This window comes from Molothrus ater, chromosome 10 (genome assembly GCF_012460135.2).
Source record: "Molothrus ater isolate BHLD 08-10-18 breed brown headed cowbird chromosome 10, BPBGC_Mater_1.1, whole genome shotgun sequence".
Taxonomy (NCBI): domain Eukaryota; kingdom Metazoa; phylum Chordata; class Aves; order Passeriformes; family Icteridae; genus Molothrus; species Molothrus ater.
Window position 1 is genome coordinate 16,321,357 of NC_050487.2, and position 22,110 is coordinate 16,343,466.

The 22,110-nt window shown below is 39.9% G+C and overlaps 1 protein-coding gene across 2 annotated transcripts in view; it reads left to right on the forward strand.

Moving 5' to 3' along the window:
- The window catches only part of ARMC9 (armadillo repeat containing 9), a 59,798-nt gene that overhangs the window by 30,166 nt on the left and 7,522 nt on the right, over window positions 1-22,110 (forward strand). For both annotated transcript variants that reach the window (XM_036388647.2, XM_036388649.2), the window contains 8 exons: window positions 486-562; window positions 1,445-1,519; window positions 2,568-2,658; window positions 3,990-4,048; window positions 8,645-8,749; window positions 9,873-9,988; window positions 15,088-15,212; window positions 18,547-18,676. In XM_036388647.2, coding sequence (XP_036244540.1) covers window positions 486-562; window positions 1,445-1,519; window positions 2,568-2,658; window positions 3,990-4,048; window positions 8,645-8,749; window positions 9,873-9,988; window positions 15,088-15,212; window positions 18,547-18,676 — 778 coding nt within the window. The remainder of the gene's footprint in view (window positions 1-485; window positions 563-1,444; window positions 1,520-2,567; window positions 2,659-3,989; window positions 4,049-8,644; window positions 8,750-9,872; window positions 9,989-15,087; window positions 15,213-18,546; window positions 18,677-22,110) is intronic.

Consider the following 22,110-nt stretch of genomic DNA (forward strand, 5'->3'; position numbering starts at 1 on the left):
GGACACTTTGTGTCCACTTACAGACTCTGTGTTAGAGATTTCTTTGTAAACAGACAGAACTGGGTTGAGGAGTAAGGGTGAGGATCTTAACCTTCACCTTGCTTTCACTTCTACAAAGCAGATTCCCCCCAAGAAAATAAGATCCTCTCTGTGTCCAAGAGACTTAAAAAGAGCATCAATTAAATTTCGTTTTAAAAAGGAAAGTAAGTTAAGGGTGAAAAATCATCTGCTTCTTGTAAGCAAAAAAATGCCTTTTGTAAATTTTTAAATCCCCTTTGTGTTGCATCCTGTCCAAGACTACAACTGCATAAATCCAGAATAATTTCACTGATTTCAACTTGGTTATGCTGAACAGCATTTGTCAGGAACAAGAAACAATATTGCTCTGTGCAAACTATATTTAATACTGATTCTAAAAAGTAAGAAAGAAACTTGCTCTGATCTGTTCTGTTTTTCAAGCATATTTATGTGTTCTGCCTTTGCAGGGAAGAAAATATGTGCAAGTATCCCAAACGCCATGCTCAGAGTTCTTTCTGGTCTTCTTGACCATGAGAATCCTAAGGTATTTGTACATCAAACTTTGGGTTAATGAAAAGGTGGAAAGAAAAATTTGAAAAAGAAGAAAGGAAAAAATGTAAAAAGTAAATTTGTTTTGTTTCCTTTATTAGATCCTTGTTAATTAAGTTGCATGAATTTTGCCTAAAATTCACAAATGCATATATTTTATTTTGGTGAGCAGAGATCTTTCTAGACGGAAGTATGTCTTGCTTTAACAAATATTAGCAGCTAAGAATGGCAGCTTTGGATGCAGTTACCATGCAGTCCATGTGCCTTGATTCCCACTTCTGATGCTGCTTAAATGTCATGCACCAATTCATCTCAGGCTTGACTGTTCATGAGATGAGCAATGGGTGATGCAAAACATCAGGTGCAGGGGAACACATTTGCTGTGGTTTTAAGGAATGCTATAAGAAAGTAGAAGACTTGTGACATTCATGAAGCTGCTTTGGCTTTGTCATCCTGCCTGAGGCTACAAGGCTTGAAGGCTGTCTTGAGTTCATGCTGGCAGGGACTTTTCCCTGTTCTTTGTCCTGTTTTTTGTACTGCTATTAGTGTTTGTCAGAAATTAACCTTTTTTCTGCTTTTCTCTCTTTCTTTTCCTTTTTTTTTTCTTTCTTATGGCTAGGTCAATTTGCAAGAATACATCATCAGAAGCAGGGGGGCTGTTTGGGAAATTGGCATGCAGCACACTGGTTTAGATCAGCCATATCACAGTATATTTGCATCCTAAAAGTTCTCTGCTTCCCATGTGGGAATTTTGCAAGTCCAGTCTAGCCTGGTTAAACTCTTTGAAGTATAGTAATTTTATACTTTTGCTCTTATATTTTGATAGTCAACTGGGAGGAATGGAAGAGTTTTTCTTCATGGTATTACTATTTCTTAGGTCCAGTCATATGTGAATGGAGTACTGTACAGTATTCTGGCCATCCCTTCTGTCCGAGAAGAAGCCAGAGAAATGGTAAGAAGTGCTGCTTTGCAGAGCATGAAAATCAACATCTCTGCCAGAAATGGCCCAGACAGGGAGCTGCTGAGCAGGGCACAGCAGGGCTGTGAGGTGGGAGCATTTTGAGAAGGGAACCCACAAAAGGCCCTTCCCCTTTGATCCTCAGGGAAGTATGACTGTATTTCTCAAACACTTCTGCTGTATTTCCAGATCTTTCTCCCAGGAGTGGAGCCCCAGTAGAGTGAAGGATTCTGTCTGAATTATAAATTAAAGGTGTTCTTTTAGAATTCTGTGTCCTTCTAGCATTTTGTAGAATCCTTGTGGTCCCAGGAAATGCTTTCATCTCACCTACTACTTCTTCCACTTATTCTGCACCAGTGAGTAGCCACTAAAAGGACTTCTAGCTACTTTTCCTTCTGCCTGTTGTAGACATGGTTACTTGGGGAAGGTGCAGGAGGAAGGTTTCAGAACTAGGAACTGATTTCCTGTGAAAGTCAAACGGTAATGAGTTTCACAACCTCAGTGTTTGAGGAAGCTGTTCCTGGGATAGCAGCATGTCTTTGTATCTTGAGAACTAACTCAGAGAACTAACATCTGACATAATTGTTGTCAGATGTTCTATCTCACAGAGGATTGGAAGTGATCATAAATGCTTAAAGACACAACATCAAGGCTATAAGGAGCCATAAAGACAGAGACCAGGTTTAAAGTCAAAGCTGGTTCTGTTTTCTGCTTCCTTTCTCTGAACCTTGCACTGTTGTCTCTCTGGATACAAATTTTACCCTGTTCTGATGACTATTGTGTACTGAATTCAGAAAGCAAAAGCAACAGATCTATTGTAAAAATTTGCTGTTCATCATGGACATGTCTCTGTTTAAGCCTCAAAGCAATCTAGAAAACATATTTCTTTTGTCTGTACAACACTTGGAGCTGGACACCGTGGTTTGCTTCACACTGCCTCTGGCTTCCCTGACCGAAAAAAAAAAAGATATTTTAGCTAACAGAACTCTGTCACTGTGGGGACATGAAACACTGATCTTCCAATGTTTTCTGCTACATCCAGGGAATGGAAGAAATTCTGCGCTGCTTTATCAAGGAAAGAAATGAAGAGATGGTTCGACAGATGGAATTTGTTATCAAGCAACTCAATTCAGGTCAGAACACAGGCAGCTATCAGAGCTTTAAATCTTTCACAAAAGCCATAAAAAAGCTCATGTTTTTACTTGGCATTGGAAGCCTCAAAGAATAACAGTAGTGTGATGGTCTGAGAGAGGGTGAATAATGAATGTCAGGATTTGAAAGTAATGTGTTTTAAAATTTCCTTTATGTTGTAGTAATAAAGAAGAAATAAAAGGCTGAGTAAGACACAATTCCAAAGTTTTGGGATCATAAATAAACTTACCTTTGCTGTTTTCTTTCATGGCAGTGGTCTGATAATAATGAGAGACTGCTGCCAACTAAAAAAATGCAGTAGAAATTTGTAAAATAGGATTTAGGGACTAGGTCTGTCTGTGCTCATCTCTTGCTCTGTTGAGGTGTAGCTTTATGTGAAATGGCTTATCCTGAATAGGGAGCAGAGACCATACTTTTTGGAGAGGATGTTGATGGGTCATCAGAGTTGTAGATGCCATTAATACAGACTGAGAAGGTGGAATATTTATTCCATTTTCTGTTGCCTGTGACTGAAAGGAAGACTGAAGAAAGAGAAAGCAAATAATGAAAAGGAGATTAGTTCTGGTTGCATCTTTCTGTACAGTAAACATAGAACAAGTTGAACTGCTCTGTTTGGCTTTTGGAAAAAGAACACAGCCTGTCTTTTTTTTTTTGTTTGTTCTTTTACAAGTTAGAACTTTTACAAATTCTACCTTGTAAAAGAACAAATAAAATAGTTAAGTACTGTATTGCCACTATACAATATTTGTTCTTCAAGGTTATAGAACCACTCCTCTTCTACCTGAAAATGGCATTTTTAAGAGCTTTTGTCTGAGTCATTAATGATTCAGATTTCCAGTATAAGCCTGGCCAGTCTTTTCCTGAGGAAATAATTTTGTCCAAAACTTACAATTAGTATTCTGCATGAGTACTAACTTTTTATGTACAAAAGCAGTATAATATTAAAGTATTTTTAGGGAGAGGTAGAGTCTCTTATTAAAAAAATATTTGAAAAATAGACAAACTTGCAAGTGCACACACTTTCATTCAAGTCTTGTCAGTAAATACAGTGAGGTGTCACCGTGGGTTTTCTGAGAAAGTAACTATTCCAGAGTGTTTCTATTTCTGCCATTATCCAAAATATGAATTGAATTCAGTGATTTCTAGTAGAATGCTTATAGGATCAAATTATTACAATAATTGTCCTGAAAAAGACATGTCTGTATGAGAAGCAGGTTAAATCTTGTTCCTGTAAAACTGAGGTAATAATGAGATTCTGTCAAGGTGTACGTGTATAACTTAACTGACACCATTTTGTTTTGCTTCTTTCTAGAAGAGCCATTCAATGATAGTATTGTGTCTGATGATGATGAGGAAGAGGAGTATGAGGAAGTAAGTAAAGGCTTTCTGGCACCTTTTCGAAAAATCCTTAACCTTCTGGAAAGAAAATATTTGTGTCAATAAACCAGAGGTTGGTTTGGCTTTGGTTTTTATGTTTACTTAATCATTCTTGCATTAACAAGAAAATTGGAGCTGTTTCCATTTCCTTTTTTTTCATTTGAAGTCCTACTCTTTTAGTTTAGCAACTCAGCACCTCTGTGATAATTAAAGGATTGACTGGACATAAGTGAAGAGATGAGGAGTTACTGTAGCATTAGGAATCTTGCTTTCAAGCAGACCTATTGACTGCAGTTAAAAAAAAAAGTATATTACCAGAATAGTTTATAAACAGATTATCACTTTTTCTTAAGGTATAATTATCTATTCAGGGTGTGACTTTATTTGTTGTTTAAAAACTATGAAATATATTTAGTAAATTGCTGGAATGTAAGAAAGGGAAACAGTTATTACAAGTAAGTCCCATGAGAAAATAAAATAAAATAAGCATGAGAAACTATATCATAGTAAATATAAGCTGATTAGCTTTGCATTTCCTTCTCTGTTAATAAATGCATTCTACACCAGTATTTCAACATCTTTTAAGAAGCTGTCTTCATAGAGCCATGGGTGTAGACAACACAACATACTGCATCACCTAAATTAAAGCAAGATGTAAATCTTGTGAGGGAAATGTTATACCCAGTTTTCACTTGTGGTGTTGCCATTTCTGCATTGCCATGAGTGCACAGTGGAAGCTTGAAAATACAGTGTCAGCAGTTACGTGGGAGTTTTATCTTGAGGAAATCTACCCCACTGCATTTTTATTTTATTCAGAAGCCTTGCTTGAGAAATTTAAAAGAACAGCTATAGTAGATGTCCTGGAAACAGTATTTGTGCATATTTAGGTGTGTGTATGTGTGCAAATACATTCATAGCATGTGTTTGGCCCTGAACAAGTCAGTGACATGGAGAGCGAGTGAACTGCAAAATGTTCTTGTATTAGAAGTGTTACTGCAGAACAGATTCATTGAAAACCATGCTTTTAGACTAAATATAAGTTTTTTGTCCTGAACCAACAAAGAATAAGACAGAAAAAACTTAGTTGTGTCCACATTCTAGTAGCTCATTGTACATTAATGGGAATGACAGTGACTGAGGAAAACCAAGTCTAAAATTTTTCCTGTTACTGCAGTATGACAGAATGCATTTTCTAGTGCACATTGACCTTTTCCTGTTTTGGGAGCAGATAAAAATGCAAATATCCTAACTGCAGCAGGTGTGGTGTGCTCTCAACTGCTATGGGGTACAGCATCATGCAGTATATCCAGCCTTTGCCTGGCAGTATCCAGGGAAGCCTTGCACTGGTTGCATTATTTATTCAGCTTTTGTGTTGTGTATACCTTTTGTGTTGTGGCACAATAGGTGGTAAACTAATAATCCCTTTCTCTAAAGTTAGAGCTATGTGGAAATTCTAAGTTTAGAGCTAGAAAATAAGTTTTATTTGACAGTCAACCCTCCCCTTTTTATTCTAAGGGGAGAGTTCTAAGTGAATTCTAAGGGAATACAGTAAACTTTTCTTTTCTTGTAGGATTAGATTATTGTAATTGTTTCACTTCCTGCAATCCTGAAGTCTGTTTTTTATAATCTTTCCACTCCTCCAACTGAAAATCAATGCTTGTGGTGCAAGATGGGCTTCCTGGAGATTAATCATTAAAACTTCCCTTTGATTAAAATGCTGCTTTACACCTTTTAACTGACGTTTCAAGGCTTTGAATGTCTTGGGTGTATGGTGAGAATCCAAGGTGATAATACCTTTGCCTGAACTTCAGTATACTTTTTTAAAGGATACTGTGTTTTGTTGTGAAAACACATGGATAAGGAGCTCCTTCCTGAAAGGTGTGGCATTGAATTGCATGATACTGTTCAACACTTCCATCACTTTACCTGTTCCTGGGAATGAAAGGAAGGTGACTTCTCCTGTTCAGTCCTACCCCCTGAGTTGCTGCTTGATACAATCCCAGCAAAGGCTCTAGGTCAAATCCTTTTGAAATGTATTTTTGTCACTGGACCATCATGTGATTAAAATGGACTTCTGGCATTTCTTATTATTTGACTCAAAAAACAGCAGTAGGCTTTTGTGTCCAATTCCAGTTTTTCATTTAGCTTTGCCATTATATTAAAAAGAAAAGCCAAATTTGAAACTGTTTTTAGTGTAATATTAGTTGCAGCACATTCTGAATCCTTATTGCTGCTGGGAACTATAATTCTGTTCTGCTACAAGGACATCTGGTTTCTTAGTCCCTCAGTTTAAAAAATATAGTTTACAAATAACATGGCAGTAATGCATAATGTTGTTACTTTGTTAAATAAACAAGGATTTGTTGACTCACTACCTCAATGATTGGAACTCTTTTGTATTTTAGAATTGCAGTGAGTTATTGTTCTCAATGGTGTTCTGTGATAACATCTGATGTTGTGACCTAGCAACAGAAAGTTTTGGAAAATTTTATCCAAAATCTTGCTTTTATGTAACTTTTAAACCACTACAGACTGAATACATTTCAGGATATGTCCATATATTGCCAATGTTGCCATTTTAGTGACATGCTTTCAGACTGCTTACTGATGTTAGAATTTGATGCTCAATACCTTTATTTATACCTTTAGAACTTAAGAAACAACAAAAAGACTCTCATACAGCCTTAATTTGGAGGTTTTGCTCCAGCTTTAATTGTTTACAAGAGCGTGCAAATGTTCCCAGTGCTGTTACTATTACCTTTCATGGGATTTTTTTGCTTTTATCTGTGTTTAATTTAGAGTTGATGAATTCTCTCCTGGCTTTGAGCAGATCTTGTGGTAATGGCTACTTTCTCCTAAACACTGTGGCTAAGATGCAGTTGAGCCTATTAGAGGAAAATTCTGGGATTTCAGAAGTTTAAGATTCTGTACAGTGTAATGCTGGAGCATATAACCATATAAAAAATGTCTCTGTGTGTGCTGTTCTTCAGAAATAAATTGGCTTTTGTGTTTGGCTGGTAAGCTTTAAATTAACTAGTGTAGAGCTCCTGGAGTACATACCCAGCCCTGAGATGTCAGCCTTCTGGGGTGTGTTGACACCCACAGTCACAGTGTGTATTTCCTGGTGCTCAATATTCTCTTGACTGGTCTGTTAAATACTAACTTAATTTATCTTCAATATTTGATCTTTGCGTTTGTTTTTTTATTTGACTTGGACCATCTTGAAAAGCTGCTTGTTAAAGTGAATATGTGATATTGTAGCTCTGATTCCAAAGCTTGGTTACAAGCTGGAGCTGTGTGAGGTGCCTGTACAGTGAGGATTTATCAGACACCCTCTGATCCGCTGTCACTCAGCACCTGGCAATAAAATCAGAGAGCTGCCGTGTGAAAATCCACTTCAGCCACAGAGCACATCAAAAGAAAGGGCTTAATCACAGGGCTTCCAGCCATTACCCTAAAAGGCTTGGCTTCCAACATCTGCTGCAGCCTGGGGGCAGTGGGGAACAAGGCACCAATTGTGTTATTTCAGCAGTGGAGTGATGGCACATGGGCAAAGTCCTTATTTTGTACAAGGAGGCAGAGGGAGGACACTTTAAGGCTCGTTTACCTGGCAGGTTAAATAATGTCAGGGAGCAGGATTGGCTGCATTAACAGACCTTGTAAAAAAAAACAATCCCCCAGACCTATTTATAGAGCTTATCTTTGCAACTTCCCCCCACCCATAAAAATACACTATATTGTGGACTTTGGAGTGTGCTTTCTTGGTGGGAGGTGGGAGGTGATGGGCTGTTTTTTGCTTGATACAGATGATTGTTGCCTAGTCTACAAGTGTTTGTCCTTTTGCCATCATCTGTGTTATTTTTCACACATACCCAGCTTTCCAGGTAATTAAGAACTGATTGTGATTATTTAAAACTGAGTCTAAATCTCACAAAAGTAAAACTGCTTTTCATTTTTGTTGTGTTCTGGAGTTCACCAGAGTCCAGCGGACATTGTTTTTAATTGAGTTTGTGCCAGACTCTCTACATAACTATGCAATATACCTTTTTAGAATGATTCCTTTACTTTTTCTCATTTACTGTTTTTGACAGTCATTTACATTTACTGTCACAACAGGTTTCAAAAGCAAAGAAGATTTTCTTCATCTGGAGTGGGTCTGTCTTAGGATATCGTGTACAGGACAGAAGAGAATTCTTTCTAGTAGCAAAACACAAGCAAAAATACTGTCTTGTCCTTGTACTACTGGTTTTGGTTTGCTGGAGGAATCCCTCAAACTTCAAAATTTCCTGGCTTTTTTAATGTGCAGAAGCTGCAGGGCTGCGATGAAAGATGAATCACACGTACTTATTCCAGAAATAGGCACTGGAGAGTGAATTCTTGGTAGTTTTTACTTTAAGCTGGTTATATTTGGGTTTGTGGAATAAAATCAACATAGGGTTGTTCCCTCCTTGTATGATCTTTTTATCCTGAAATACTGATTCCAAGCTTTTAGTACCAGCTTTTTGTTTGTTTGTTTGTTTTGTTTTGTTTTTTTTTTAATTACCAGCTTTAAAGCTTCCTTACACACCTGAGTTTCTTGTTGCCTTGCAGGAGGACAATGACATCCTGGAGCCTGATCTGGACAAAGATGAGGTTTTGCTGCCACAGCTGGGGGAGCTTTCAGGAGAGAAGCTGCTAACAACGGAGTACTTGGGAGTGAGTACCACTCATTAGAATCTTAAAACAAATTAATTTCCTGGGATAAGTGTTTTATTTCAGTAGTTTCACCACTTTATTCAATTTGTTGCTTGAAGAGGCAGGTGCTACTTGCAGAGCAGTCTGAATCTTTCACAGTCTGTGTATGAGCTGCTGCTCAGGAGAGGCAGAACCAGTGTGAGAAAGGAGCTACCCTTTCACAGGGGGTGGTCAGGCTGTGGCTTAATAATAAGCTACAGGCAGCCTTAGGGTTCTAGTGCTACACCAGTGACTCTGAGCACACAAAGCAAAGTACTGAGCAGGTTAATAACTGGAACATTCTGCTGGTCTGAAATTATTTTAGAAAAAAGAAAAGTTGAAAAGTCAACTGCTCCTGCAGGCGTTGTGCCGCATCAAGTATTGTCCGCCTTACTTCAAGCAGCAAAAAGCTATTAAGTAAAAAAGCATAAAGTTTGTATGAATGCCATTTAGTGTGCTGTGACTAATTTGAGATATTCACAGGGTTGGAGCACCTCTCCTGTGAAAACAGGCTTAGGGAGTGGCGTTATTCAACCTGGAGAAGAGAAGGCTCAGGGATCTTATTGTGGGCTTTCAGTCCTAAAAGAGTCTACAAGAAAGCTGGAGAGGAGCTTTTTCACGAGAACATGTAGTGATAGGACAAGGGGGAATGGCTTCAAACTGAAAGAGAGTAGGTTAGATTAGATACAAGGAAAAAATTCTTCCCTGTGAGGATGGTGAGGCTCTGGCATTGGTTGCCCAGAGAAGCTGTGGCAGCCCCATCCCTGGAAGTGTTTGAGGCCAGGTTGGATGAAGCTTTGAGCAACCTGATGTAGTGAAAGGTGTCCCATGGCAAGGGGGTTGTAACTGGATGGTCTTTATGAACCTTTCCAACTCAACCCATTCTATTATAAATGTGCACCTTCTGGATTCAAGAGTCTGACAATGGAAAAGTGACCTGAGAGAAGCTGTTGTGAAAGAGCTTTCAGTGATTCCAGGAAGTTTTATGCAGTGACACCAGAATGCAATTAAGTTTCTGCTGCAATGTTTCTAAAGAATTTTCTCTATGGCTTCAAATACCTGTTGTTCCACTGCATTATTTTTTTCTTCGTTTTCTGTATATCAGATAATGACTCACACTCCAAAGACTAAGAAGAAGCAATTTGCTGGTGTCCATCAGAGTATAGATGAGCCACTCCAGAGACCTGTGACACCAGGTTATCACAGAACTGCATATCTAATGTAAGTCCAAACAAATGAGACCAAGTTGGGTTTTTTAAGCTCTTTTAAAAAGCATAACAACAATGAAAAGAAGCCCATAACAATGCCTAATAGCTAAACCTTCTCTACCTAAAAGTGCATTGCCATTGTCACTCAGTGGGTAATTTCAAAAAAGGGAGCAAAACATTGCAGGCAGAGAAAGGTCCACTGGCTGAGGTCACATTCTCAAAATAGTTCAATGAATATATACTGATCAGGTTGATTTAAATTTGCATTATATCCCACATGTTCTTGCATCTTCTGTAAAATATTCCATTGGAAAGTTGCACCAAACATCTACAATGCCTGGGATCTTCCACTTCACAAGCAACAAAGTGTATTTGCTCTGGGGAGGTTGGCTAGAGGACAGATGAAAAAGAAAATGGATAGGATAAAAATCTTGTTATGTTGTGTTTCCCTGCTTTGGAAGAAACACATTTTCTGTCAGAAGTGTGTATAGCACTTTGCTCTTGGTGTGATTAGGGTCAGAGTAGAAGGTTTATTGTAAATGGAATAAAGGAGTCTTACCATGTAGAGCACCTTGAATATTCTTTGTCTTCTGTTAGAACAAGTATATCTTAATTTCTGAGATGAGATTTGTCCTGTTCACGGTCCTGACTGAGGAAGTAAAATACAAATGAGATCCCAAATTTAAAATTTTTTAACTTTCAGTTGCATAGTTTTGGATTTGATCAAGTCCAGGTAGCTATGATACAGGCATGTTTATTGTGAGGATTTAATGTTTTTATTTCTGTGGATACTTAATCTGAGACACTACAAGACTAACAAAGTATGATGAGAGTACTCAAGACTCACAGGATTGGTATAGGTAAATATGTTCAAATGAGTGGGTAACCTGAAACACAGCAATGTAATGAAATTACAGGTGGCTCTTCGAACACATCAGTCCTGAAGATTGTCCCACATTGTCTCTCTGCCACTCTTTGCTTTTCTGTTCGTATTTTCTATTTCCTAAAGTACTTTTCCTCCTCATTTTAGTGTGGAAAATGGGTACAGAAGACAGTGAGGACTGATGTAGTTGCACAGGTGTAGGTGACTCTGAGTGAGGTCTGTTGTTTTGGACAAGGAGTGGTCACAGCTTTATCTTGCCTCCCACTGCCTCGCATTCCTACAAGCAGGGGACCTGATTGTGAGCCCTCCTGAGTCATCCAAACATACCTTTTTGGCAGGTGTACCATTCTCATGGGATTATATGTTTTAGGTTACCAGGGCCTTGAAACAGACAAGTGTAATATACCAGAACTGGGCGTAGACAAAACCCCAGAAGACATTTATTTTTTTAGAAAGCAAGATGAAGGAAACACACACTTCCAAAGCAGAAGAATTTTTGGCTATCCCATGGCAGAATTTGTCTTAAAATCTTAATTTTTATTCTGAGTGCTGGCCTGGATAAAATGGCAGTTTTGAGCATGGCCCTACTTTGTCTGCCTGGTATAGCCTAAATGTGGATTTGGAGTTCTGACTTTGTGTCCTTTCTTACAGTGGCCAACATTTTGCACCATCACAACATCCACAGTTTTTGCAAGGCCTCTCCCCATATATATGAAATATGTGTGTTTGTGTGTCAGAAGAAAGCCGCAATTAATTAATATGTTTGTAAAATAGTGATTACCTAATAATTGTCATGCAGTTCTCCAAAAGAACTGCAGGCCTTAAAAATCTAGACTGGTTAATCTATGCCTAAATATACATATACTGGTTATCTATGCCTAAATATACATTGCCACTTTACTGTGGGGTTAGTGTTAGAGTTCAAGGTCCCACTTCCCCACTTTTACCCATGGTGGGCTTGGAGACCTGGACTGATTCTGTGGAATTGGCTGCTAGGGCACTGTTACAGTCCAGTCTTTAAAGTTACTAGAAATTCCTCTGCCCAAATTAATGTGCTAATGAGACCATAGGCCAAAGTCAATATTGTGCATTTAATTTGATAATAAATATAAGAGAGAGAGGGAGAAGAAGGAAGAGAAAGAAACAGAAAAGAGGTGGGAGTACAGAAAGAGAGTGACAGATTAAAGAAAGTCTCACCACTCCATGGATCCCAAGGATGTTCTGTTGATCCTCTCCAGCTCTGGTCTTCTTGGTCCTGAGGGTGCCCCAAAAAGCTTGGAATGCAATGGATGAGGACATGGCCAGGCCAGGTGGGAATGCCCAGGTACCTCCCCTGGGGGGGCACTTTGACTCAGTTTCTTGCAGCAGGCTCTGTGGCTGTTGCATCACTTTGCCTCACGTGCAGTCCTGTGGTGTAAGGCCTTAGGAATGAGTCTGAGGAATGCTTTGGGGGTCTTGGGTGGATTATGACACCCCCTCAGCTGCCTCCCACATCAGTGTCCCGTGGATGTGGCCTGTGGGGTTGGGGGGTTACACAGCTGGGCCAGTCTGTGTAAGGGAGGAGGGTGTTCAGTGCCTCTGACCAGAGGCTACACCCAAAACCACCACCCTCCTCATTTCAGTGGAGTCTGTGTAAACCTGGCCTCTGTGGGCTGTGGTCTTCCTCACCCTAAACCCAGCCAGGGATGATTCTCTGCTGCATTTGGCTTTCTTGTGAATGCATTCCTTGCTCTCAGCCTTGTTTGCTTATCCCTAGATCTGAGATGATTGAACGTATCTTTATCTTATCTAGGTGGCTTAACTCACAGTTCAAAGTTCCAGCCAGGCATCTTCAAGGAGGGGGGGCTTCTGTGGTTGTAGCTTCTTTAAACTGTTTTTGCTATAGGGCAAAACTCCTTCCTAACAATGTTTAAGGCATGAACCATTTCAGTCCCTGACTGGCAGCCTTACAGCCTATTTAGAAAGTATATTTTCAGGAATAAATCATCATTATCACTGGAGTGTCTAAGCTTTACATTCTTGCTTTGTAAGTGGAGATAAAACCAAGCTTGTGAAAATGAACTGACTTCCCTTTGGGAAGTCAAAAAACTTGTGTCAAACCCACGGGAGTGCCTTTTATTTCCCTGTATCATGTACTGCACTGCAATTTTTGCATCAGAAATGATCTCTGGAAGTGATTGCTGCCTCTCTTTAGCACCATCTACCCAGGCAGGGTGTTAACTTAATGTCCCAGGATCCTGGAGTGACTCGAGTCTTGTATTTGGCACAACTTGAATCCTCTCAGTTGTGCAGCTTGTGCCTCTGCAAGGACGGCTGCAGGTAACTGCTGGATACAAATTAAAACCACATTTCTATCATGCTGGTTCTGGTAGCTCTTGGTCTAAGAGAAGTGTTAGTTTGATGGTGTGAAGCAGCCTTTACAGATTGCCTCACTATGCAAACTACAGAGGAGAAATATAAACAGCAGAAATCCAACACTGTGAAAATATGTGAAAATTAATTTCCCTCCTGCTCTGCCCAAATGGTAGAAATACTATGAGTGTTTGATGCTTCCATGTTTTAAGCAGGAAACAATCACTACCACCCTGAATGAGAAGTTTGTCCTTTGTACCTAACTAATTTGTGTGCAGGAAACTGCAGTGAGTAGATGAAGACATCCTCGAACTACAAAAAAGGACAGCAGCAAAAAAGGACAAGCTTTGATGGTTTTTATGCTGTTCTAATTTTAGTACAAATTCATTTACTAAAATAAGGAAATACTCAATTGGAAATTATTGCAGGGGGAAGACAATAAAACTTAGCTGCCTTAATTTGAAAGCAATATCTGAACTGGATGTATTTTGTAGTTTAAATAATTTAAGTGGCTTGTATCATGTGAAATCTTATGAAAAATGTTAGATACTTTTGCCCTGGATACAGCTTGTCTACCAGATACAATCCAGGACAGTTCATCTGAATTATCTGGAGTCTCGTATTCAGCAGAGTGGTTAAACTGCATTAAAAATTTTTGTAAATACTGCCATTCAAAATTGAAGTGAATATAACTTGTTTGAAGTTCTTCATGTGAGACTCAATGTAATATATTCCATTTAAAAACATCATGAAAGAGGAAGCAGTTGAGGAGATACTATAACGTGTCTCTTTGAGTTGTTGGTTCATACCTCCAAAATGGAGGGGGGTGAAGATCTTTAGTGCTGAATAGAAGTATTCACACAGAAAATTAATGCAGAATAGCCACTGCACATGAAGCAGCCATTTCATGCTAATTTTTCTATGACTTCCCAGTGCAGACAAGGCTCTAGTTACTTCAGATGAATTGTCATGGGATCTCTGTATGGACAAGCTCTTGCTGTATGGAGCTGAAGGAGTCAGGAAATACTGGAAAGCTGCCTTCTTTTTCTTTTTTTCATTTTTCCCTCCTTCTTTAAAGACTCGCTGGCTGAGATCACTCAAGGGGGCCTGAACTACTTAATATTCTGCTAGCTATTTCCTTAGAAACTGAAGGAAATAGCTGTGAAATTTAGCTGTGAAATCATTAACTGCCTCCTTGGACTGCATCCTTTTTACTAAATATGTGGTTTAGTTACCTTAACCTGATATTGGGCAGGGAAACTTTCCATGTCTGCCAACTTCTTTCTTCTTTTCACACACTTTTCACACCCTCTCATTTGTGCTGTGTTTTATTGCTTACTAGTAAGCAATTGTGTCTCTGTTCTGTCCTTCAGCTGCTTCAGTTTCCCACTGATCCCTTTCACTTGTGAAATCAAGAGTTTTATTTGTTTTAAGTCAGTGTTGCATATTGCTCTTTAAAGTGAAATCCTTGGAACATTCAGAAGCAAATCTTAAACCCTTGAAAAAGCTAAGTATTGAAGATCTCTCAGGCCCATTTCTACTGTCTTTTTCTTTAAGTGTCATGATGGTATTTTGGGTCTTCAGACTGCAGTTATGGTTTTCAGACTGCAGACTGGAGTTATGGTTTCCTTTCCTCAGCTCTTTTATTGCAGTAGGAAAAAATATTAATTTCAAATATGTTTGATGTCAGCTGGTTTGGGAGAGCTACAGTCAAACAGTTTAATTACATCCTTAATACTGGTTTGCAATATGAAATTTAAAATAACTTCAGTGTGTACTATGTCATTACAGGCAATTAGAAGAAATTAGAATTTACTCTGATTAAACTTTTTATATTGTACTTATTATTTCACCTTGCATTCTCCTTTCTCCTCCAGGCCAGAAAACGGTTCCAGTTCCTGTCACGAGAGGGATGAGAAGCTGCAGTCTCCAGCAAGTGGTTCCTCCTCCACTTGTGGTGGGAGACAGTCCAGCATTTCTGACTTCTGCATTTCCCCCTCATGTAAGGATGGCCTGTGGGTGCTGTTCTTAATTGCTGACGTCTTCCTTGGCTGGGGCAGGTGTGGGGGGCCTGGACTATGTGTTGTAGATTGGGGATTCTTTTAGTGTAGTGTGGCAATGGCCCTCTCTTTATAGAGCCTGGGTCAGTCTGCAGGGCCTTGGGGCACCCAGCAGGCTCCAGCTCCAGCTGAGTGGCCACAGAAGGGAACGTGTGGCCAGCAGACACCAATGGTCTCACTTGCCTCGCTCCATCTTGCTTCCTGTGGGAGTGCCAAGCATCAGACCCAGGGCTTCCACTGTGTGAAGGATTCTCTGCAGTGTCCCCTGCCCAGGAAAGGAGCTGCAGCCAGAGGCAGTGCACTTCCCAATGGGCAAAGGCCCTTGCTTGATCAAATATCCCTTGTTTGGATCTAAATGAATCACTGTCTGCTGGCACCTGCAGGCTCTGTTGGCTGGATCTCAGTGTTAGAGCTGAAGGCAGCTGCAGTTATCTGCTGAGATTTGCAACTGCATTCAGACCATCCAGGGCTGTGGAGGATGGGCAGCCTGGTGCTGTGTGGCTGCATTGTGGGTGATGCTGCTAAAGATTCTGCCCTTGCAGCTTCAGCTGAAATTAATGCAAACTCAGCTAGGCCTGAGAGCTCAGAAACATGTGATGGAATTTAAAAGGTTATAAACTTCTGATATCCATGAGATTCTGCAACTTTGGATGTTGGAATTTCAACCTTCCTGCAGGGATTCATTAACATTTGCAATTGCAGATCTAAGGCAATTTGCTCAGCAATCACAGATAAAGGATCTTGCAGCATATCCGGGACAGAATAATTAATAAGTTCAGACAAAGTGTGCCTTTTCTTTTCTGAAAAATATGCTTTGAAGCAGTAAAGGAATAGCATACTTTTTACTTTCTCTTCTATTTTTTTAAATTTCCTAAAGGAAATGAAAAGGATTCTGAGAAAAGTAACCGAGGTCTTGCAGACAGGAATTCACTTGCGTAATGCCCAGAGCTGATAAATGTAACATGCTGAAAGAGAGGAGGACAGGAGCAGGAGAAGCTCCTGTCCACGATGGGCACTTGGGTTCTTGCTGTTGTGCAGCAATGGGAGCTGCTGTTCTCAGCCTCTCTGTGCACAGTAACACCTTGAGTACAGCTCAGGGGGTTTGGCTGCCCTTGGTCAGCAACTCACACCAGCAAAGGTTGTAAACCAAGTAAAAGCATACTGACTTGGCAGTGTTCCTGCAGAGTAGGAAAAAAAGAATGGATTTTTACATACCTGTGCTTTGTAAAGGAAATTAAGCCAAGTAGTTATCAAGGGTGCTCCTATTTGGTGTTTTAAAGTGTAACTGGATGCAGTTCCTAAAGCATTTTGCAGCCATCCAGAGCCTAAGTGAACAGATTTTGATCTCTGTCCAGTGAGATGCATGCACTCACCTCTGTCACTTTTGCTATGCTACTGATGCTGTCTGATAGTTTGTTTTGTAGAGATTTGTGAGAGGTTTATACAGGCAGCCTGAGTCAATCAGCAAAGCAAATGTTGTTAGTTTTTGATGAATATTGATTTAAAGTGTTCATGCTGAAGATATTTCTGCCAGCTTAAATGTTTCATTTTGTCAGAACTTTGCTTGTAGCCTCTGTTTAAAACATTCTATTAGCTGCTTTCAGTCAAAATTATATGCAGATGGATACTAGTAAGACTACTAGATTATATTATTTTCCTGTAGAAAAATCTTTGAGGTCAGAATATACATTATACATTATATATACATTATAGATGTAAAAACACAAATAATTTTTGTCTGTAACAGAGGAAATTTTTCCTAGCATTAATCCAGGCTATAAAATAACACTGAGCTACTTGAAAGATGGCCTGAGGTTTGTTTTGGGTTTTTCCAAGTAGCAGTGACATATGTGCTTGTCTTTCTTATCTTTTGAGATTTAGAAATGAGGTGGAAGGAAAAAAGAAGAGAAAAGAGAGACTGCACTGCTGTAGCCCCTGGTTGTTATGTCAGTGACAGGACTTTATCCTGCAGGATGATAATTGAGCTGGGTCTTTGAACATCTCCATGTTTCCAAAAGGCATTGGGGATTGTAATATTTAAATTAAAAAGGCTTTACTTTAAGACAATGGAAAATAAGCCCTTTCTCTTCTGTTGCCTTCTAAGATACAGCAGGGAACAGAAATGTGTAAAAATAATGGTACTGCTTCTAGAGGCTTTCATGATACTCTGCCAAACATCTCTGCTCTGTAATAAATATGCTGTTTATTGACTTCTGATCTTGGTCTGATGGTCATTCTGCAGTACCAGGAGCCTTATTTCAGAATATTTGTTTCCCAGCATCACATGAGTACCTTGGGATTCAGAGTTTCATGCAGCCAAGTCACGAAATGAATAGTAAGAGACAATGAGTGAAAAAAACAGAATAAAAGCTTCATGTGAACAATTAGCCTCCTCAAGGGGCTATCTCAAGGAGTCTAAGTTTAGCCTCAAGGAACCTTGATCCTCTTTTGTTTACCAAAAATGAGCATTGTTCTTTAATGTCCTCCTGGAAATATTTGGTTGTTCTTGAATTGGTCTGATTTTGTCTGGGTCCATCCTCTCCCCCTTTATCCTTTGGTAAAGAATCAGTAATTCTTGCACTCTTTTGTCTCCTGTGGGCAGAAAACTTGTGGACCAAAGATGAGCCCTGGTCATCTTCCTACACTTACTATGTTGAATGCCAGACAGAACATGTGCTGGGCAGCAAAATGCCTGTCTGAGAGTGACCTGATCTGCATTCTTATCAGCATGAGAGAACAAACCAGGACAGCAGCCTGTCCTGAGCATGGCAGGAATGGAGCTAGGGATTTTCCCTAAACTTTCACTGAACTTGCACATCTTGGTAGCCTTGTGGTTCTAAGCAAACTGAGTGCCCTTCACTTCCCCATTAGTGTAGGGCAGAAATTGAGTCTAACATAAGTGTAAAACACTTCTTTTTGTCTGCAGTAGCCCTGTTACTGTGGACATGTACAACAACTACAAGGGGTTGTGTTCCTGTGGCTTTAATGAGATATTGGGTGTAGCTGATGTGTGTTAGCTGCAGGTCTGCATGGTCCTATCCCATTGCAAGTGCACAGTGTAGCCAGTTTTATTTTCCAACTGCAGAGGGCTTAAATTACCACACTTAGAGCTGTTTTGCTCAGGTGATGAGCCCTAATACACTCTGCCACACAAACTCAGTAGCCTGCCAAAACCTCAAGGTTCCCTTCATACAGCAGGAGTTGTGACTTGATTGTATTTCTAATAAAACTGTAAGGAGACAACTCCTCACTGAACTGTGTTTCTTTTTTAAGCAGCAGTTGAAATGAAGTCATCTGAAGTATTTGCATCAGGCCATAGAATGGACCAACACATCCCAGCTGGTGATACCTTATCTTCTCAATCTGCTGACTTCACTGAGGACAGAGTAAATGGTCAATCACACAGGTATGATCTATCAGAGAATACCTAAAATTGTGAGAGAAGTCTGACAGGATTTACCAGCTAATTCCATGCTGCTGTAAAGAGATCTGTGAAGTTACTTGATGTGTGATGTAGTCTGGCCTGAGACAGCTGTGGTTGTGCTTGCCAAACAAAATACCCTTTGCTGTGCCAGAGGCAGCTGCTCAATTTCTAAGCATCTGGTTCAGAATGAGAGAAGTCTCAAGCAAGACATTATTAATGAACTTCACATGTATGCTCAATGCAGCCTTCTGAAAATAAAACTTCCTGATTGCTTCCTTATATGACTCAACAGTAGTCCATGAAAATCATTTATTAGTAAAGAAATAGGTAAGACTGTGGGAACAGGAATTAACATGCAGAAGGAAGAAAAATGAAGCATTTAAGTGGGTTAAGAGTGCTTAAACATGCTGAGTTGCTAGCACTGCTCACCAGAGTCCTTCATTTATCCACTAGATGGGTATAGCAAAGGAGGCAAAGTTATGAGATCACCCAGCAATGGGTTTCAACTCTTCCTTGAAATCATTCCTGTAAAATTAAAGGTCTTGCTCTCCTTATCCTACTTATTGTGTTCACCTTAGGCCCTCTGTGAAGCCTTTGTGACGTGTACAAGTGTGATGTTACATCTTGGATGAGAGCAAAGAATTAATTAGCAATTGGACTAAAGTCTGCCATCACGTGTACAACTGTGATGTTATATCTTGGATGAGAACAAGGAATTAATTAGCAATTGGACTAAAGTCTACCAAAGTTTTCAGAGTCTGCATTTGTCTTTCAGACATTAACAGCTTTTTCCTATAGCTAATTAGATTGGGCCAGGTTTTAAAACAGTGTAGACAAATTTTAAAAGCAAATATGTTCCAGAACTAAAACACAGAATGGGTGGAGATGTGTTAAAGGAAAGCTTTTACAACTCTTTATGCACCTGATTTTTCAGAGGTGCTTGGTTATTTGTGTCAATTACAGCTCTAGCACTTCAGAAAGATTCTGTGTCTAGAACTTTGTTGCCTTCATGCCTACAGATGCCAGTGTGTGGTTTGGGGGTTTTTGGGGGGCTGGTGTGGCTCTGGTTGTTTGGTTGGGTTTTTCTCCCCAGTTGTACTGTTTCCATGGGGAGATCTGAGCAATTATACATTGTCAACAAACTGTCACTGGTTTCAGCTGAAGTGATTAGGAGTCACACCTCTGGGCCAGCATTACTGGTTTTGTTTCTGTTGTCTCTTGTAACAGTAGCTAAGCACATAATAGAAATGCATAGAATAACAGACCATACAAATTTATCACCAAGTTGTTTGCTTTGTGGTGGAGATAGGGATATTATTTTTCAGGCTTTGCTTCCAGGAAGCAAGTAAAATTGGTAGCATCTTGTCCCCCACCTTAGTGAGATGCTTTGCTTCTCTACATAACCTATTATTAAAAGGTGTGTTCCCAGTAATTTTTAATATTTGTTCACAAACATATGTCTAAATCTTAGGATAGGATTTATAGAAGTGAAGGCACAGGTGCAGTATCCTGCAGAGGAAGATCATATCTTTTCATCCTGTGTTTCCTCAGCATGCATGCAGTAATTTGGATTTCCAAACGCAGCCTTGAGTTACAGATACAGGAATGCAGCCGTTCTCAGTCGAAGAGAGCACAGGGTTTTCTGTGTCAAGGGTCTTTTGTTAATATGTTGGTGTTGCAATGCCTGCAACTAGACCTGCCTTTTCATTCTTTCACTCCTGGACGCAGACTATAATTTGTTTGCAAAACAAACAGGACTAATAAATCACGTCTTTGCTCATAGTTTTGTCCACTGTAAGAATTGCCTCCTTCCTGGAGGCAAATACCTGTTTGGCAAATACCAAGACCTTCCTAGGAGAGGTATGTATGAGAAAAGGAGGGCTGAGTTGGGCTGTGGAAGTGGTCACTTCTCTTTCCCCTCTTCCTTAGCAGAGTAAATTGGGAACTTAACTGCACAGAGTTGAGTGAAAAGATGCAAAATCAATTGGAGAGAAGAATGAGACCTTAGTAGTGACATTTCTGCTGCAGCTGTTTTATTTCCACAGGAACAAATTATTGTTCCAACTGATGCAGGTCAGACTGAGTTAAATGACAAAATAAGCAGTAACAATGACAGTGCTATATGGAGCTAAAGATATTTAAAGATCTCCGTGGTCCACGCCTTGAGGTTTTATCTAGCCAGTCTTATTTTTTGGTTGTTTTGCCAATCTGTTTCTGCTGCCATCTGCCACGTCCTCCTTTGAAGCTAAGACAAGTATTAACACTTGTAATAGTCATAGGTAGAGGGCTGCAGAGATGGTTCTTAGCAGAGCAGTTAGCACGTCTCTGCCCTCAACAGTTAGCATATACATATGCGAAATACAGACAGTAATGCTATTTAAAATACAAAAGGAACACTTGCTCAAATCTCCCTGCAAGGTGAAGCAGGGCTACGGAAGGGCTAATCAGTACTGACTCAGCAGCATTCCCAGGGGCGGAGGGGAGATCAAATATCTTGAAAATCCCCCTAATCGCCCCTCCTGATGGTCACAAAGGGTTCTTTTGATGGAGCTAATAACACGGGGACTTTATATTTTGAATCCCCGGTTTTTAGACGGCACCTTTCGATGTCCTGCCTTTGGCTCTTTTATTTCCCTTTTTAAATATGATGAAGTTTTCATGTAGCTGTTACTTTAGTTTAACCTTTTCTCCTTTTAAGAGAAAATCGACTCACTAGTGCAAACATTAATTTAGATTCAGAATTATTTTAGAGACTTGCTATTTCCTGGTAGCCTCCATTTTTTTAACTGTGAAAAGGTATATTTATTTGCTGGGGACAAGGAAGGGCAGTGTATCCTCAAACAGTTATTGACTAAATTTTAAAGAATGGTATTTTTGCAGGCTGTGAAATAGCAGCACCTGCTTTATGTTCTCAGTGTGAGCAAGGAACCTGTGTGTTTGGGGAATTTATTTTAGAGATGCCATCACAGCTTTTTGCTCTCTTGACAAAGCCTTCAGGGCGTTCTACAAATCTTATCTCAGACAGGAGCCAGGGAGGCTGCCTATGTCTGCCAAGACTGACCTGTACCTGGAAGAAATCCTGGTGTCTGTGCCCTAAAAGGATGTGTGCCTGTGCTGTAGCATATCTGTGTATTTTTTGCACCCCAGAACGAGTCACTGGATGTGATAAATACAACACAAAACAAGCTAAAGCTCAGTTCATGGTTTGCAGGGAACTTAAGTGCCCATGTTCACTCCTGTTGTGCAGAGTGAGGTTTGGGTGGGATGGACAGGTCAAGAGCCAGGCTGGAGGCTGTGCAGTGAGCACACGGCCCAGGCAGTGCCTGTGGTGCCATGTTCCTTTCCATTTGCAGCCTCCCTGAGGTTTGAGCACCTGCCAGGCTGTCCCAGCACGTACTGCAGGTTTCACTTGGTTG